This window comes from Procambarus clarkii, chromosome 62 (genome assembly GCF_040958095.1).
Source record: "Procambarus clarkii isolate CNS0578487 chromosome 62, FALCON_Pclarkii_2.0, whole genome shotgun sequence".
In the NCBI taxonomy this organism is placed as follows: Eukaryota; Metazoa; Arthropoda; class Malacostraca; order Decapoda; family Cambaridae; genus Procambarus; species Procambarus clarkii.
Window position 1 is genome coordinate 27,949,775 of NC_091211.1, and position 19,774 is coordinate 27,969,548.

General features: G+C 43.4%; 1 protein-coding gene across 3 annotated transcripts in view; it reads right to left on the reverse strand.

Moving 5' to 3' along the window:
• Positions 1-2,970: 2,970 nt before the first annotated feature.
• Positions 2,971-19,774, reverse strand: part of LOC123766394 (bromodomain-containing protein DDB_G0280777) — a 59,015-nt gene continuing 42,211 nt past the window's right edge. For all 3 annotated transcript variants that reach the window (XM_069308415.1, XM_045755456.2, XM_069308416.1), the window contains exons 11-12: positions 15,865-19,588; positions 2,971-6,705 (exon numbers count right to left, since the gene is read on the reverse strand). In XM_069308415.1, the coding sequence (XP_069164516.1) occupies positions 6,620-6,705; positions 15,865-19,588 (3,810 nt within the window). In that variant the 3' untranslated portion in view covers positions 2,971-6,619. The remainder of the gene's footprint in view (positions 6,706-15,864; positions 19,589-19,774) is intronic.

The following is a 19,774-nucleotide window of genomic DNA, read 5'->3' on the forward strand; positions in this document are numbered from 1 at the left end:
ATGTTTATTGAGGAATGCAAAAATTATGAGGGACGATTAAAACAGGAAGATAGCAAAAAACTACAAGATGACCTGGACATAAAAAACAAGCATTGAATGTAATTAAATGCCTCATTCTGGTGGGTCCTCCGTGCTTGCTACCTAGCAAGCTTCACCAATTCAATCCACGCTAAGCCCTTGCGACTCATTGTAAGTCTACCGGATACCAGAGGCCAAACCTGATCCCCCTTTAAAGAGGTACATTGGACAGAGAATCCTGGGTCACCCTAACAAAGAAGTTACTAGAAAAGTGTCTAACAAAACATAGAAAACAAGCCAGTGAAGCCATGAAATCAACGTATCACCTCATCATAAAGTATTTCTCTTGTTAGCTCCACCAAACAAATATCACAATTAGGGTAATGCGTACTCTACCCCTATATCTCCTTGTAATCCGCCTCAGCCATTTAGCCAGGAAGACGGAAAAACTGAAGCAGAAAGTCCTTGTTGACATGAACCTAAAACCCTAAGTCTACTGTAGGTACGTTGACATGAACCTAAAACCCGACGTCTACTGTAGATACGCTAATTGGCATATTCTACGTGCTGAGCACTTGCGCATTTGCTACGGCTCATTCAAGCTAAAATCCGTGCAGAGTTTCACTTATAAGATGGAAGGTGAAGGCAAGCTGCCTATCCTATATAACGGTTTCAGAAAGGAAACCAACAGGCGTGCACCTTGAAGTTAGTAGCGAGTGCCTTGACAAGTACAAGTAAAGTGCTATCGATGCCTGTTAACCATGCTCTCACACACAGCACCAGTTGGAAGCAGGTTGAAGTCTTACTCTACCAAGTTCTTCATGTCCTAGTCAGTACAGTAACAGATACTTGAACGATAATATCAAAGATAATTAAAAGGAAGGTAAACTATCACCCTACCTCTGATGAACAGGCTATTGCTACAGTATCCGTCCCGTCTATTAAACTATTATACAGGAACTTCTTTTCCACAGAATAAAACTGAAGGGTCCTAAGACATTGGTAGGAATGTGATTCGTACCAACTAGAAGATAATAGTTGCACTCTACTACAAGAGCAAGAAGACTGCCAAGTAAGTACTGTAGTTACCAAAAGAAGGCACCAAGCCGGGAAGGTAGCACCATCAAATGTGCGAAATAATCATAGGGCGCTAAATATCACTAAGGATGCCAATATAAGAACAAAAGCGCATAAGGCGAACAATATCAAAAGTATCCGATTCACCAAGAATTCTATCAAGGGACAAGTGACCTCGAGGGACGGTCGGGAAGCAAGACACGCTCGTCCTGAAAGTCAGGACATTCAACAAGGATATGCACGAGTGTAAGAGGGATAACTTGCTCGTGAAAACTCAACACCAAGCGAAACGTCTTGAGATGAATGTTGTCTATGCCTTCTCATGCCCACTTGGAGACTTTCAGCCCAAATTATCTCAACACTGTATATAGGCAAGACAACATCTCTTTCAAGGCACCTGACAATGCACAAACAAGACTCCATCAAAGAACATAAAATTTCAACAAAGAACCAGTTCCTTTTCAGATATATTTTGACCAACAACAAAGATAATAGACACAACAACAGAAGATTAGACATCGGAGAAGCACTACATTATCGAGCCATCTCAACCAACTACTAACACCCAGCCCACACTCGGGCACATTCTACTCTCTTAAGACCAAGGCAGAATATCCAGCACACTGCCCGTCATAAGAACAAATTCTTGTGTTATCTGAAACTAAAGAAAACCTATTGGCCCATGCAAAACTTACTTAACCTCATCCTTCTTGGTTATTTTATTCAGTTGTTTCAAGTTAATTTGTATACACTTCACCTCTGCCTTTGAAAATGTTGACAAGTTCAATGAAATACACCTTAGCATCAGGCCATATATAACTAGTGAACTTTGGCGAGCTAATTTTTAAAGTTCCTTCTCAAGTGAGGAACATATGAAATATAAAGAAGATTCATGCTTAAATCTTTTGAGTGTACATGTGTTTTGTCGGAGGGAGTACAGAAATAATATTGATTGGAGGTGTAGGCACACAATGAATGGTGATAAGAGGAAGGGTAGCAAGTTGGGAGTAAGGAATGTGAATACTTTATTTGGGGATTTAGGCTTGGTGCCAGGTACTGGAACTAGCTAGTTGGGGAATTCAGTGCCTTGTGAATGTGTAGTGTGTGTGTTGCCTCCGTTGTTAGCATTACCCAGGGAGCACCACGAGGAGGTAACGGTAGGGCTTGCTCCCCGGGAAATGTAGTGGTATATTTAGTGGTTGAAAGCCTAACTGTTAAGTAATTATCAAAAGAAGGCACCAAGCCAGGAAGACTATGTAGCCCCATAACTGTTGATAAAGCTCGCTGGGTTTCCCCTACTCTTCAAAAATTATATTGCATATTGGAACAAAATACTCTATAATAGTTGTCATTGGGTTACACTGTCCAATAACAAAAGGAACCTTATTTTTACGATTATTACATGCAATCATAATTGCAAGTAAAAGGCTTTAGATATTGTATGGAACAAAATTAGAAAAATAAAAAGTTATTATTGGGATTACATTAGCACCCACACTTCTTGCCCAAACTGAAGAATAGCATTTTATGTTTGAAGTTAATACAATAAGGTGTTCAAAATATCAGAGGGGAACAATTTAAAAATTAATAAGTACCCTTACTAAAGATAGTTATATACATCATATCATTAAGCTTTCTATGTAGCCTTTTGATAACATTTAAAATAATATAAACTTGCTTTATAAATCTAATGAAAAATTGCATTCCATACAATTAAGTATTTGTCATAATTAGTCATCCAGCTCTAAAAATATTCTTGTGCATGTCCTTTTCCAGTCAATACATTACTTGAAATTTCCTGATTTTATTCAATCAACACGACAATGTAAAAGCTCATTTGCCTGAAGCAGCATAAGGAAAGATAGAAACAATTAATCATGTTCATTACAGTCTGCGAGTGTTTGCAGTGAAACTTTATTGCAGAATACATTGGTCTTTTCAACTGCCTTGAAACATTGCACACATTGTATGGAAAATTTCATTCCAGCAACGATTTATTAAGAGAAATGCCTTCAGAATACAGTGAATCATCTACAGGAATGGCCGTGAACAAGTAGTTGATTGTGTTTTTTCCATTGAAAGAGTAACCAGACATTGATAAAGAAAAATATATTTCAGAAATTAAAAGTTCCTGCATTTATATCTTTCAAAACCACTCTCGCATATGTTTATGAGTGTTCTCTTCAGTAGAATAATTTAATTCTTATTACATATAAACCTTGGTGGAAGACAACCCAAATACAGTACCTTCACAATATTGACAATTTGCATAACCAAAAACAACCTAAATAAACTCAAATAAAAAAGGAAACACTTCCAAATATCCACTCTTAGCACTGTATTCTGTAACAATCTCTGCTGCTGTTAACAAAGGAGCAAATGTTTAGTTACTGAGGTTTTCTGCTGACAGCATGAGTGAGGTCTAATGATACATGGCACAGCTGCCTGGCGATGGCAGCCGTTACTTCTATTTAACATGATACAATCACCTGGTAACAGATTGATGAAATGCTATGAGATTAAGTCAACAGCAAGGGTGAGAAAGTACTGCTTACAGTTCATAAAACTGTTAGCAGTTGGGAGTGATTGTTTAGATAGATGAAGCAGACTTCCTCCAGAGCACTGAAACGAAGGGAAAACAAGGCCTTTGTACGTTGATCAGAACAACAGAAGGCAGCTCAAAGCTGCGGTAATGAGCCTGTGTAACTCTTGAATGCTGTACCTTAAATAAATAATTTGAATACAACGATGATCAAAATATATGACAGGCTGCTAATAGATTGTTTTATCACATTAAATACATACAGGTTGGGCATATGCAATCAGATTATCAACTAGGAGCTTCAAGCCGATTACACACTAAACTATTATTATTTCTTGAAAAAAATTAGCACTCATCCAGACAGGACAAAAAATATAACAAGATTTGCACAGGCTCAACTAGGCAGCTAATATTGGAGGCAATCAAGCAGCAGCCTCCATAAAGAAATATACAGATGAAAAGCAGTAAGATGGTGTTTCAACAAGACACCAACCAATTAAAAAAAAATTGGGTGGGTTCTACAACACAGTCAAATGGAGTTCACTTTAGAACCCCATTACCATTAATCCCCAAAAGACATCAAGACCTAAATGGATTGCAGGCTAATTCATGGCAGTGTGTCAAAGACACCACATTCATACACAATCCACTGGGCACACTCTCCTATTAGCTGTCATATGCTGTGAAGCACATTTGATGCATATATAATTATGCATACATAAATAAATTTGTGTTGCTTATTTTAGTTAGCCTCCCAAAGATAGTCTGTGAGCTGTTTCAGGTCACAGAGAGCATGGTTAGGAGCTATCAATTAATGGACAGCTAGTTCAATTAATCTTTGGTTTATGCACATTAACAGAAAAGGAGATCTAATGAAAACATTTTCATGTGTAAATCTCTCAAAGTTTGTATACCGAGAATTGCTCCCACAATAGCAAAATTGTTTTTGGAGTGAATATTCAGAGTACTGATATCTGGAAGTTTGTGTTCACATCTGGAGCAATGAGCCTGCAGATACACATGCACACTCGTACATCTCTAATACACTTCACTAAATTTTCTTGTCCCTGTAGTTAGCATTTTTTCTCTAACATTTCACTGCACTGTATTGTACTTTTTTGATTCTCAACAGATGGCATATCCATTACAAAGATACTAGATACTCACTGGTACACAACACTACTTGGCTCTCTCAGGGAATTACAGCAGAGCATATAACTGCACAACTTCAACTCTGCACAACAAAATAACACAGCCTAAATAACATGTCAACAGTGGGCCCAGCTCACACCTATCTGGGACAAAGTGCACACAGCAAATGCAGGCAGTAGAGAAGCTAGCTGAAAAGTCTGGCAGCGAACATTATGTGAAAAGATTATTTGCTCAAAACCTTTAGGAGGAAGATTCATGAGGTTTATACTTGGTGATCTGGATTCAAAGAAAATTACCTTTAATAAGACACCACTATACCAGGCTAGAAATGATCACTGGTTACATTCCAGCAATACATGTAGAAGTTAGATGTAACCACATCACACAAACAACTATATTGACCATATGACTTTTAGTGATATCACACAGTAGTGTTGCTACCAAACCTTGTCTCTGTCCACTTCACAACTGCAGGTTAGCCTTGGGAGGAGGATGTTGCAATGGTGTTGCCACAAACAGCTTCAATTATTATTAAGGGAAAAAACAACAAATCTTATGACTTTTAAGAAATTTCCTTTATAAGTCCTCAAAACAAGTATCCTGTACAAAAACATTAAGATACATAATCATTATTAATTTTTTTAACAATTAATGGCAACATCAAGAGTACCCATCTAGGCTTTGTACACTGAGGCACCACTGCTGCAGTCTTTGAGAGAATTCCAAGAGGAATGCCCTGGTCTACCACCTAATTGACCAGCTTTTGTTGGGGACTCTTATAATATGTAACGCAGCCTCCACAAGATGCTACAAGTTCTCTCTAAGTCTTTCTATTCTTGTCGTTAAATTGAGACCAAGTGGGGAGTTGCACCTCTAAGTAGGACTTCACTACTATAGTTCTTGAGACTAGAAGATTTAAAAAGACACTTTATGGAGGAATATACCTCAAGCACAGCGTGTTAAGTATCACAATATGCAGGAAAACACGGTGCGTTTGCATCTTCAAATGTTTGTATGAGCAGCAGAAGCCAAAGATTACACTTTGCCATTTTTTTATTTTCACATCCCAATTTAAGTGTTTCTGGACTGGACAACAGTAACTGGATACACTCCTGACAATCTGGTCCAAAGAAGTATTGTTGTCTTCTTTGAAGAGAAATATCACAACACTAATCACTATTTTACATTTTTCACAATTCTTTGTCTCACATTCTGGAAAGCACTGTTTTAAGTAAGAGTTAATAAGAGCATATTCATAAATATTTAATACCACTCCAGTATATTGGATAAATAATATTGTTTAAAGATACACCTGAGGTGGCAAAATGCTTATACACCCTTACTCTTGTATATATTGGGTCTTGCTTGCATGGTATAACAAATTCGGCAGAGATCATACTAGTAACTTTAATAACCTCTTTGGGAGTGAGATATTGTATCAATAATACAAGTTCTGCCAATTTGACGTGGCCTGAGATATTTAGACTGGTGTCCGGCTTTATGAAGTCTTAAATATTCTTGTCTTTGCTAATTTGCAGAGGTTTTAAGTCGGTACTTTCAATAATTTACACCAAGTCATGTATATGCACTATGATTTCTAAGAAGTATTTTTCAACACTGTTACAAGGCATTGCTATATACGCACACTATAAGTCAGTCAGTCACTGATGATATAAATCACCATCTGTAGTTTGCATATTTGGCAACAATCTTGTAACTAAAGGCATTCAGAATCCAGAGGCTGACAAACTATGTCCTATCTTCAATGGGTATTTCCAACCCTCTTGTTCCTTTCCCTGCCCCTAAGGCACACAAAGTTGCACACCCGAATTATGCTTCTTCTGCGCTCCCAGCAGCTCTCCAGTACTGGATATTCTTAGGATCCTCTTCCATTAACCGTAAAGTCACTACCCATTCTGAAAAAAAAGAAAAATGTGATGATACAACAAATGAAACAATTCCATTATTATTTACCGTAAGTATGGGCATGCATTTTATATTTAACCCCAATATACATACAGGTACCTGTGTTTTGTTTGTTATAACCCCTGAAAAAACTATTTAAAACATACAATAATAAGTTAGAGAACCGTACAAGGGTATTAGGAAGTGGGATTGAAAGAATTGTCTTAAACAGCTTAAATATCCAAATAAAAATTATAAATTATCATCAGTACAATCCTAACTGAAAAAATTTATTACAGAGTAATGCGGAAAACATTGACAGAATAGGACCTTGTGAACAGTTTGACGTGAATTGTAGAAAGACCATAAAGAGGCAGTTTTAAACCGAGATAAGGTCCAGACTAGTCTCCACATGGGCTTCAACGCATTTGCATGTTAAGTACATCCTTATAATGTCAAAATTATGGGGCTCATATATGTGACGTATATTATATTCTACGATCAAACGCTGTTTTTTGCTGTTATTACACTATATACACACGTTGTATATACACCTATCTACACGTGTTGAGAGTTTATATACACAGAACAAGTAAATAAGTAATTATCAAAACGAAGGCACCAAGCTGGGAACGCTATGTAGCACCATCAAATGTGCGGGATAATCATAGGGCGCTAAATATCACTAAGGATGCCACTATGAGAACAGAAACGCACAACAATATAAAAAGTATCAGATTCACCAAGAATTCTATCAAGGGACAAGTGACCACGAGGGATGGTCGGGAAGCAAGACACACGCTCATCCTGGAAGTCAGGACATTCAACAAGGATATGCACGACTGTAAGAGGAGAAAGCAGTTTGGACAATAAGGAGCAGGGCGGCGCTCCATTAAATGCCCACGAGTCAAACGTGTATGGCAAATACATAACCTCGCCAGAGCCATTTTCCACTGCCAGTTACTGTGGTAGGAGGAAGGCCACAGGAACACACTACTCTTCAGAGCATGCAGTTTGTTACCAATATCAGAAGACCAACAATGGGCAAAGATGGAGGAATGAATAATTGGGTAAAAGTCGGAATAAGGAATACCTTTATGGGAGATTGGACAAGTGTGGATAGCTTCCTTAGCGGCAGCATCCACATGCTCATTTAAACACACACCAATATGGCTGGGAAAACAGCAAAACTCCACTGTCTTAAATCTACTGGAGATAAGAAACAGCCAATGTTGACTCTTAACTATCACCGGATGGACTGGATTAAAGGAGTCCAGAGCCATGAGGGCACAGAGATTCAACTACAACCACAAAGGAGGAGTGACAGTGAGAAAGCAGTTGACGAAGAGCATAGAGAATAGCATAAAGTTCTGCAGTGAAGATGCTAGTCTGCGGAGGTAGGCGATACATATAGGGGTGGTCAGGAATAACAACAGTATCTTACACCGTCTGTAGACTTAGACCCATCTGTGAAAACGGAAATGGAGCAGGGTGTGAAGAAAAGTGTTCAAAGAAAAGGCATTTCAGAACTGTAGGTAGTGTAAAAGCTTTAGTCATGTGGGTCAAGGTTTTACAAAATTTAGGAATGGGGACATTCCATGGGGTCAAGGACGGAACACCACAAGGAGAAATATTGGCAACACTAACCGAAAGAGAATTTTGTAGGCGAGACAACCGGACAGAAAGAGAGGTGTAGGGGAACAAGGACTACAGGAAGGGTAAAAGTCAAAGCATGACATAGGCGAGTGAGGGTGTTTTAAGGACTACGCAAGGTAGTCAAGACAGTAATGATCATGGCGGTCCTGGAGAGACAGAAAGCCAGTTTCAACATACATGCCAAGGGTAGGAGTCGAACATAAGAATAAAGATAACTGCAGAAGGCCTTTTGGCCCACACGAGGCAGCTCCTATTTATAACCACCCAAGATTACGAAAGGTACTAGAGCTGAGGCGTAACTTAGTATGGTGCAGAGCATCAAAACAGCAAGGAATAGAAGGAGAAGCAGACAAGCAAGCAGGGCAACCATAATCGAGTTTAGACAGTACGAGAGGGGAATGTAATGAAAGGAGCATGTGCGTATCTGCTCCCCAAGAAGTATGGGACAAAACCTTACGTAGGTTAAGGGCCCTAGAGCATTCAACTAAGAGGTAAGAGATATTGGGTGACCACGACAAACGCATGTCAAAGATTAATCCCAAAAGCTTAGCAGAATCTTGAGCCTGGTTAACCCATGAGCCTGGTTAAGAGAGGTCGTGTCGGTTTCCATGTGTCATGTATTTTAAAAAGGTCTGGGGCCTGAAACCAAGGAATACCACTACCAGGACAGCCAGGGAGGCTGAGCACGGGTAAGTGCAGGAAGGGGTGCGTCTTCTTCAGCAGTACTCCCCATTCTTAACGGGGGTCCTACTGCTACGTCCATTCTCCTACACTGGTGTAAAGACCTCATTCTCCCTTTTGCCCCAGCCTGGACACCCAGCCATCCACTTAGGGCAGCCCCTCACAGGCGACCCCTCCAGCGGGTGGTCTGGTGACTCACAAGGACCCTACATTTGTGTCCATTCGCATGTACAACCCCCCAAAGAGGGGCAGGAAAGGGAGCAGAGGCAACCCTCACTGGTCCCAGAGGTGAGCCCCCTCACCACAAAAAAGAAAGACACAATGGAGGTGGATACACAGAACAAGAATCCAAGGTCAGCCTAGTGGCCGAGAACTGTGACGCAGGGGCTGCCCCAAGTACATTTTTACACAATTATTTCAGTATCTGTGGTTTATATATCTAGTTTTTTTGCAGTAATAATATCCAATAGTGTAATATATGGAATGGATAGTTAAACGTGTGGAACTTCACTATTCTCAAAAATATGGAGCTCATATATGGTGACATTATATTCTTATATCATCCAGTGTTCCTATTGTTATTACATGCATGTTATATATCATTATCAACATTTATAGGCACCATAACATACTAGTAAGCAGTTCTGGTGAGTATGGTGATGAAATCAGAACACAGCATGGAGCCTCAAGCAGAAGACACTAGCAGTCACATGATGCAAACAATGCTTCCAATATTCTAACCATCTCTCTAGGACTAGCTACAAAACCACTGTTATCATATTCCTGTCACAAAATCCCAAATATGAATCCATTTCCATAACAAAATGAACACTGGTGATGGAACACAAGGTCATTTCATGATGCGTACATGCAGGAAACATTGGCTGGGTGCTGTGTCTCTACCTCATGCTGTGAATATCATTAACATTGTGTTCACCGAGATCTGAATGCTGTATATAGTCTTTATCACAGTCAGGATCATCTATAACACTATCAATGCAAAATAATTCAAGTTACCTATTTTATTCATAATTACTAAGTGGTGCTGAGCCCCATAGCTGCACAGCCGTGCTGTGCACGGCTCCTGCATGCACCAGTCTTGGTCACACTCAGTACTAAGGCTCTCACAGCCAGCACGGATGATGTCAATTTTTCCCCAAGATGGTGTCTGTTTACAGGAGTCCCGAGGCACAGGATGCGAGCCCTGTGTACCCGTGGAAATTGTGAATCTTTCCATATTCCTAAAAAATCCACATGGCGCTCAGCACACCCTCGATCCAGCGCCTCAACCACTGCACTGCACAGAGCGCCGTAAGTGTTCATGGCTATCATAGACACAACTAATTAAGCAAAAGAAATTCAAAAGGTGGAAGAAGGGATTCTTTATTTTACTTACATTACTGATAAGTAATTATGAAAAGAAGGCACCAAGCCAAGGAGACCGGAGACTATCAGTGTCACTGGATATTCAAAAGGCGCTAAATATCACAAAGGATGCCAATACGAGAACAAAAGTGCACGAGGTGAATGATATCAATTAAAGAAATCAGATTCACCAATGATTCCATTGAGGGACAAATGACCATGAGGGATACATCCTACCTGGATGAGGTTCTGGGAGCTCTTTGCAAGCAAGACAACCATACGGAAAGGGGAAGATGTGGAATCAAAACAGAGCCACCAGTCTGGTGAAAAGGGAACAGGGCCCCACAGGAGGGGTAACGGTCAAAGTACAACATAAGCGAGAGTGATGGTGTTGTAAGGGCTGCGCAAAGTAGCGAAGACAGAAGGGTGGGCATCACCGCAATTGATGCAGAGAGTTTGGGAAGAAGGGTGCTCCGTCTTAGAAAGACCCGAGGTTCCACACAAGGGGCAGAGAGATATCTCACTTGTGCACCTGAAGGAACCATGCCCAAATCTCCAGCACCTGAAGCAGAGGAGAGGAGAGGGGATGTATTCCTGAATGGAGCATCTGCCACCAGCAAGAATGACTGAAGAGGAGAGGGACCTACCATCAAACGTGACCTTCAAAACGCGAAGAGGCTGACGGCGACAACCATGAGGAGACGGAGTGAAGGTATCCACCTGGATGATAGCATGATCTTGGGCCTCAAGGATATATTTTATATCCTCGTGGCAGTCCTTAAGTTCCCCGTCACCAGTCGCAACATGGAGTGGGAGAAGTGCGCGCGCCAATGCAGGCATTCAACCAGTCATTTTTGGAGATCTGAACAGAACTGTCCTCCCCAATGCAGGACAATGAAGCCAAGCAGGCAGCCGCTTCCTGAGAAGGGGCTGCAACAATACGGGTATCAAGGGGTGGGGTTAAAGGTGACCAACGTATCCATCGAATCGAGGTGCTTATGGATAAATAAATCATTAGGACGAGTAGGGTCCACATGACTAAGATCAAAATACTTAGTCCATGTAGCAGGACCAAACAAAGCCTGGAAAGAAGGAGACTGGGAAGGAATCAAGCGCGAGCGAGTGCGGAGGCGACGATGCCGAGCATCCCCAGTGAGAGTGGGTCAAAGGCGCAGTGGTGACAACTAGAGACTGAGCCACGCCAGGTGATGAGGTGGTCACCACTGGGGGCTTGGGGCTCAATCCTGCCCCAGAGGTGGAAGGGGAGCAGAGAGGGGCAGTCGGGAGAGTCCGAGAAGGAACATGGTCAGGGCCCACTATAGCGGGGGCTTCAGAGCCCAGTCTTCTACACAGTCTAACTCAAGGACTTGGTTGCCTACCCCACGAGTCTGGGAAGTGAAAAGAGGGTCAATCATTGGCATAATAGCGAGCAGGTAACAATTTCATTCACGAATAAGCCCCCATATCCACCATGGAGCCACAATTAGAGGATAGGATACCTAACAAGACGATGGGGGGCATATACTCACGATGCACCGCCAGGGGTGTATTGTGAGTATACGCCCCATAATCGCCACCTTAAGAACCTTAAGTCTGTCGAGATCAGGTTCAGCAATGAAGGCGAGGATTGACAAAGCTCCCCCTCGCTCGCAATGTCGGGTACCACAGTTCAACGGGTGAGAGTATGCCTTCCCAAACACCCAGGAGTCAAAACAGAAGATGTTTGAAAGAATAATCAAGAAAGGCATAAAGTCAGATGGAAATGACAATTAGAAAGGAGAAGAAGGGGCAGGAAAAAAGGAAACATAAGGAAGAGGAACAAGACTTCCAGCACAATTCGTGAAGATGGCAGCAGGAGCATACGGCTTCAAGAGGACAGCGAACTGTCCAGTGGAGCATCACACCCTGGGAGCCGCCCACCAAGCCCCCTCACAGCGACAACGGACCGGAAAGGAAAGGTGGGGGGGGGGGGACTCAAACAAGTTGGTGCCCAAGAGGAAGAAAATTCACAATTAAACAGCCTTACAGGGGCACTGAACCCATTAACCATCACAAGGTACAGTAGTTAAGTAATCCCGTTCTAAGCCTATTCTAGCACTCCAAAGAACATCTTAACTAGAGGCAAAATACGGTATTGCTTTAAATTCGCAATGACTGCCCCATTTTAACATTGCAGGTGTGTCAATATTTCTGTTAATGCAATTTAAATCACAAATGTCATCACAGAATAGGCAACAAGTGTTCATATCACATATGCATAGTACAACTAATGATATACTGTACAGTATTGTATTACCTAACGAAGGCGAGGACTGACGGTTCTAATACAATAACCAAATTATTGTATTACTATATTAATCCTTCATCACCAGTATTAGGGTGCAAACTGCCAAATACACAATTCCAGCATAGGTAATTAGAAACTTTACATACATTCAATAAATATGAATACAAACTGTCTTACCTGTAGTTATACCAATAACTTTTTGAATGTATTAAAACTTTCATAATAGGACATCTAAATAATCACAGGAAATGCCCACTATACTTTTCTGGGATAATTTTGAAAACCCCTTTAATTAAAAACCAGAATTGAATGTAATGAAAGGACATTTTCTGGGCGAGTCCCGTCGGTTCCCTGAAGCTATCTAAACTGATATAGTGCTATATTAATTTTGGGTCATCAGTCACAGGAGCCTTTTTGCCTACCGGGAACCACGAGCCAGAACGTAGTCCCCTCAGAGAGGCACAGGGAGACAGGGCCTATGAGCACTTTATGTTTAAAGTATGTCATCTTTTGTCATCGACTGGAGAAGGCACCCAGATAGATAGGCAAAACAAAACAAGTGACAGTCTGGTGAAAATTGCTACCTACGTCCAGAAAGTGCAAAGAAACTCCCAAAGAAAGAAAGAAAGCAAACCAGCAACTTGTCATGCAACTAGCACTCAGCTCAGGTAAGCTGGCAGCCCACCACCTTGGTTCCTGAATGATGAAAAACTGCCGACCGGAAAGAGGGTGGGAGTCAGGGAGCCTTTGGGGCTTACCAAGAAAATGGAGTTTCATTACATTCAACGCTGGTTTTCTGTGGGGAGCCCCATCGGCTCCCTCAAGCTAACTACCCAAAGATATAAGGAAAAACAAGGACTTGCCTGGGAGGCAGCAGCATCCCAGGTCTCGAGACGAGGAAGAAACAGACAGCTGCGACAGATGCCCTAAAGCAATGCCAGGCCAGAAAGGGCCCAGAACGTTATCGAGATATACCCCCCCTCCCAGGGCGCACAAATGCCGACCCAGGACATATTCCCAAAGACTGCTGCAAGAGCAGCATACATCCTCATGGGCATGAGGGTATACTGCCTGGTTGATACCTGGTTGATGGGGTTCTGGGAGTTCTTCTACTCCCCAAGCCCGGCCCGAGGCCAGGCTCGACTTGTGAGAGTTTGGTCCACCAGGCTGTTGCTTGGAGCGGCCCGCAGGCCCACATACCCACCACAGCCCGGCTGGTCCGGCACTCCTTGGAGGAATAAATCTAGTTTCCTCTTGAAAATGTCCACGGTTGTTCCGGCAATATTTCTTATGCTTGCTGGGAGGACGTTGAACAACCGCGGACCTGCAGGCTGGCTAGCTGTAATGACAACGCAGATTGAACCCACCCAGAGTGCATCCACTGTCAAAGAACCAGTGGCTCGAAGGTAGTGACGTACAGCGGCCACCGGACAACACATGAGACACCCCCGGCTGAACCAGGCAAGCATCCACAACCATGGGACCAGACCCCTCTGGAAGCCTGCTGTTTTGTTCTTGCCAGTGAAGAAGGAAAGGCTGCAGACAAACAATATGACCTCCAGGACCAAAAAGAACAAAAACCTCTGTACCAGGGAAAAGCGGGAAGCTTTCAAACAAAACAAGGCCATCCAAAGGCAATCCCGAATCAAAGGGACCACAACAAACCAAAAAGACAAAGAAAAGAACCCAGTCCAAAAACCTAGAAGGCTCAGGCAGCACAAAAGCAGGCCAGGTGAAAAAAAGCCAGAGAAAACCTGCGGAATGGTGTGGAAGTGACAACCACTCCGAGCACAAGCTGCAGTGACTCCGCCAATGCCACACAATAAGAAGCGACAGTATTCGGCTGGTCCAGGAAAGGCCAAGACAACCTTAACCGACACAAGACAAAACCCTACGAAGGGAAAAGAAATGGCGGAAGGACTGCCAAGAAACATCATACTGTCGCCGAGACAAAGAACGCAGGTGGGACACCATCAAAGAAGCCAACCGATCACCACACAAATAGCGATACACCCACGTCAAAAAAAAAAAAAGACAGACGTGAAGAGCGGAAGAGTAAGTGGAACCAGCGAGGTACCACACTGGTACCTCGCCATTATTTCTGATGAAATAATAGCTCCGCCACTGCTGAATGAGGCAGGGCCGGAAAAAAAAACTCCCAGGTTCGGACACCGCGCAAGCAACGCCTGAAACCAAGGCTGGGCTAGCCAGCATGGGGCCAGGAAAATCACCCTCCCCTGATAGGATTCAAGCTGAGCCAGGACCCAGAGCAACAGCTACACCGGGGCAAAGAGTTACAGAAACCCCCACCGTGACCAGTGCTGCCAAAAAGCATTCACCGCAAGGCCTTGCGGTCTGGGAACGGCGCCACGTACAATGGAAGATGCCAAGACCATGTCGACACAAAACCACCTTCGGGAGCCAGGATGTCTGACAAAGCCAAAAGAAGCGGCACCAACTGCCCACTCCATGGAATGAAGCACGACAGGCTAGTTGCCAGAGCATTGGACACTCCCTGAATGTGAACAGCACAGAGAGCTAAACCCCAAGAACTCATCCAAAGAGCTCCCCCAAAGAGCCACAGACTAAAGCCGCATGCTGCTCCAAGCACAATAAGACACCTGGCCACCACACCACACACAATGCTGGTATAGGCACAAAAGGCAAAATCCAGAATATGAAATTGAGGCCAGAGGTGACCGAGCTAACTCCAACACATCAGTTCAAGAACTGAGGTGGTGGGCTGCCAGCTTACCTGAGCCGGCTCTCCCATTTCCCTTTGAGGGGAGGGATTTTAGCACTAACGAGCGAGTGCTAATTGCATGACGAGTTGCTGGTTTTGCTTTCCTTCTAGGGGAGTTTGTTTGCTCTTTCTGGATGGAGGTAGCAATTTTCACCAGACTGTCGCTGATTTTGTTTCGCCTATCTTTCTGGGTGCCTTTTCTGGTCGATGACAAAAGATGACAATTTAAATGTGAAGTGCTAACAGGCCATTGCTTCCTGCACCTCTCTGAGTGGACCAGGTTCTGGCTCGTGGTTCCCAGTAGGCAAAAGACTCCTGTGACTGATGACCCCAAACTAATAAAGCATTACATTAGTTCGGATAGCTTCAGGAAGCCGACGGGACACCCTCACAGAAAGAAAACATTAGTGCTACAGTAGAAAACAATCAACAACTTACCTTTAGTAACATGTCTAATGAGCTCTTCGTAGTTGAAGTTGATCTTGTCATTTTTGGGTGCCTTAAACCATTTGCTAAAGTCTTTAGCCACTGTCATATTGTTCAAGTGATTATTATTAGTAGTAGAACAATTACTGTCTTCATTCTCTAACGTACAACTGTCACTTCCTCTTTCATCACTATCACTAGTTGTCACAATGGGCTCATCGAACCCAAAGCCAAATTCAATTCCACTAACACTGTGGTTAAACTTAGCATTGTCTGTAAACACAACTGCGGGCTCCAATTTCTTTATACGACTAGTATCACTTGACTGAACACAGGGTGCCACTGACCCATTCTTTGTTTGTTTACTCTGGCTTTTATTACCAAGAGATGGCTTCACCTCACTCGAATCCCCTATCAACAGCCCATTAACACTGCTAAACAAAGGAACTGAGGGCTGGTCAGGCAGCATGTTTTGTTCGGACTTGCAGGTCTGCTCTTGATGCCAGTTTTGTTGTGATGGTAAACTTGGCTCAGGGTGTGTGTTTTGCCGAGGCTGGGAGGTTGACTGGGACTGGGGGGTTGACTGGGGCTGGGGGGTTGACTGGAGCTGGGGGGCTGGTTGAGAGGCTGACTGGGGTTGGGGGGCTGACTGGGATTGCGGCTGGGGAACTGACTGGGGTTGCGGCTGGGGGACTGACTGGGGTTGCGGCTGGGGGACTGACTGGGGTTGCGGCTGGGGAACTGACTGGGGTTGCGGCTGGGGAACTGACTGGGGTTGCGGCTGGGGAACTGACTGGGGTTGCGGCTGGGGAACTGACTGGGGTTGCGGCTGGGGAACTGACTGGGGTTGCGGCTGGGGAACTGACTGGGGTTGCGGCTGGGGAACTGACTGGGGTTGCGGCTGGGGAACTGACTGGGGTTGCGGCTGGGGAACTGACTGGGGTTGCGGTTGTGGCAGGGTGACTGACTGGGGTTGCGGTTGGGGGACCGACTGGGGTTGCGGCTGGGGGACCGACTGGGGTTGCGGCTGAGGGACCGACTGAGGTTGCGGCTGAGGGACCGACTGAGGTTGCGGCTGAGGGACCGACTGAGGTTGTGGCTGAGGGACCGACTGAGGTTGCGGCTGAGGGACCGACTGAGGTTGCGGCTGAGGGACCGACTGGGGTTGCGGGGCTGACTGGAGCTGGGGGACGGGCTGGGGGGCTAACTGGGGCTGTGGGATTGGTTGGGGGGTTGGTTGAAGTTGGGGGGTTGGTTGGGGGGTTGGTTGGGGTTGGGGGGTTGGTTGGGATTGGGGGGTTGGTTGGGATTGGGGGGTTGGTTGGGATTGGGGGGTTGGTTGGGATTGGGGGGTTGGTAGGGTCTGGGGGGCTGACTGTGGATGTGAACTTTGCTGAGAAAGCGAGTTTAGCTGGGAATGTGGATTAGGTTGGTGAGATGCAATTTGAGTAAGATTGTTGGCCTGTTGAGGCTGTATATTTAAATGTGGCGGTGTGATTTGTTGGGGAGGCATAATTTGTTGGGAATGTGGGTTTTGTTGAGGATTTTGATTTTGTTGGGGATGTTGGCACTGCTGAGATTGCATGCTTGATTGGGAATGAATACTTGGTTGTTTATGTGCACTTGGTTGGGAATGGGGGTTCAGGTGATTCTGCTTTGGATGCTGAGGTTGCACAGGTTGCTGGGGATGCTGTTTCTGTTGTGTAAAAGGCAGAGAGGGTGGAGATTGATGATGCAACTGCTGAGTTTGTTTCTGATTATTTGGGTGAAGAGAGTTTTGCTGAGAGTGGTACGAGGGATTCTGACTCGAGTGGATGTAGAAATTTTGTCGTTGGTGATTACTATGCTGTACAGACTGCTGCTGAGGTGGGGGATACTGATGATGAGTATTTTGTTGATATATTGCATTCTGATGTTTAGTGTGTTGATGCTGAGAATTATGTAACTGATGATGTTGAGAATTATGTAACTGATGATGATGGTGATGCTGTATCTGATTATGTGACTGTTGCATTTGATGTGTCTGATGAAACTGGTCTTGATGCTGACATTGCTGAGACTGTAATGAAGGATTTGGTGGGCATTCATTTGAGATTTTCATTGGTCTCTTTTCATTTGTCACTCCCTCAACAGTAACTGTTGAAGCTAACAATGCATTCTCTGCATTTTCTTTCTGCCCACAATTAGTCTCACCCACAATAGGCATTTCTTTCAAATTGTCTTGGTTATGCACTACACAAACACTTCCAGACTGCAATACTACATTCTCACTCGCTGGGTTGGTCCTTATTTCACCCAATTTTGAAGTGGATATTGAACTAGGAGGGCCAATACCACCTAAGCTTTCGGCTAACGACGGAAAATTGTCATCTAGAATATTCGTAGGACGAGATTCACTCGATAACGATTTTAAGTCCAATTGCTCCACACTTTCGTTAAAACTTGGCTCAACTTCTAATTCTTTCAGAACAACAGTCCCAGGGTGGCCAACTGTAGGTGCCATTCGTTTCATTTGCGCACGATTAGCAGAGGCAGCAAGCTTAGCAATATTTGCATATGATGCTTGAGGTGTTGAATCAGAGGAGGGTGGCGGTTTACGGACATCAGGACGAGGGGTTATGGAAGGAACAGGCATCGAATGTACAGAGTCATCCCCATCGGAGCCCGAATCCTCACTATGCGGGGCACTTGTGGTTGTCCCGGTATATCGCTCTCCCCCATATCTATCACCAACACCTAGTTGTGCCCAAAAGCTGTTATCGTGTGCTGTGCGTGGCCCTTCCATGAAGTTAATATGAGGTCTTTCATAACCTGCGCTTGACCTCTGATTTGCCTTATTCTGAACAAATCGAGAACAACGCACACCCTCATCACCATACATGCCCCCCATGTTGTTATTATTAATCACTTTGTCCGACCCTATACTCTTCAAACTTTGCGATGATATTTGGGAGCCATTCTTATATCGTTTACTTCTTTTCTTATTACTCACAACTTCAAAATCACCACCAGATGGTGATGATGGGGTACGAGACACATCAACAGTTAAAAATGAGTCTCCTGCACTGTAAAAATCAGCTGCAAAATCTGAGGTCACTTGATGCAAATCAAACTCATTGTCATTGGTTATATCTACTGCTGGCTCCTTTATATAAGGTCCATCCATTATGATGTTATTCATCTTATCAACTTTCTTATTATTGTGATATGTATTTAAAATAGTGAGACACACATCCCCATCATCTACCGTCACTTGTTTACGTATATCCCGCACGATGTCACTCTGTTTGCTCTTAGATACAAGATCCTCGACACTGCTCGATTCGTGTAAATTGCCAGAACATTTCTTATTTTTCTTAGCATCATTATTATTCTTATTCTTCTTATTATTATTTGCCTTTTTCTCTTCCTCTCGCTCTTTGCTTCTCCTACTATTATTATCGCGGGAATCCTCACTCATAAGAGTACTATTGTCTTCATTAACTTTCCACCGGATATCGTCACTTTTACCCTTTTCTACTAACGTATCTTCTATTGTCTTTTCAGAAGTCTTATTCTTCCTTTTTCCATCCTTTTCCTCTCGATTGTCATCTTTTTTACCTTTGTGTTTCTTTTTACTTTTACCATTTGAGGAATCCACTTCAGCTCCCAAGAATTTAAGAATATCGTTGAGGTCTTGGTCACCACGAAACCCTGGCGTCTCTTTAATATTCACAATGTCCTTTTCTTTGTTTGCCTGCAAAGAAAATTGAGATATTAAAAAATGAACTCTATAAAGCATGAAGAAACAACATTAAGACGACAATATAACACAGTTTCAACCAGTTTCAAAACAATTTAACCAAGTAGAGTACACCTTAACAAATGCACTGTGCAAAGTGCCGTTAGGCGCTCTGAAAGTTGTGCTATTTTTTTTAATTAA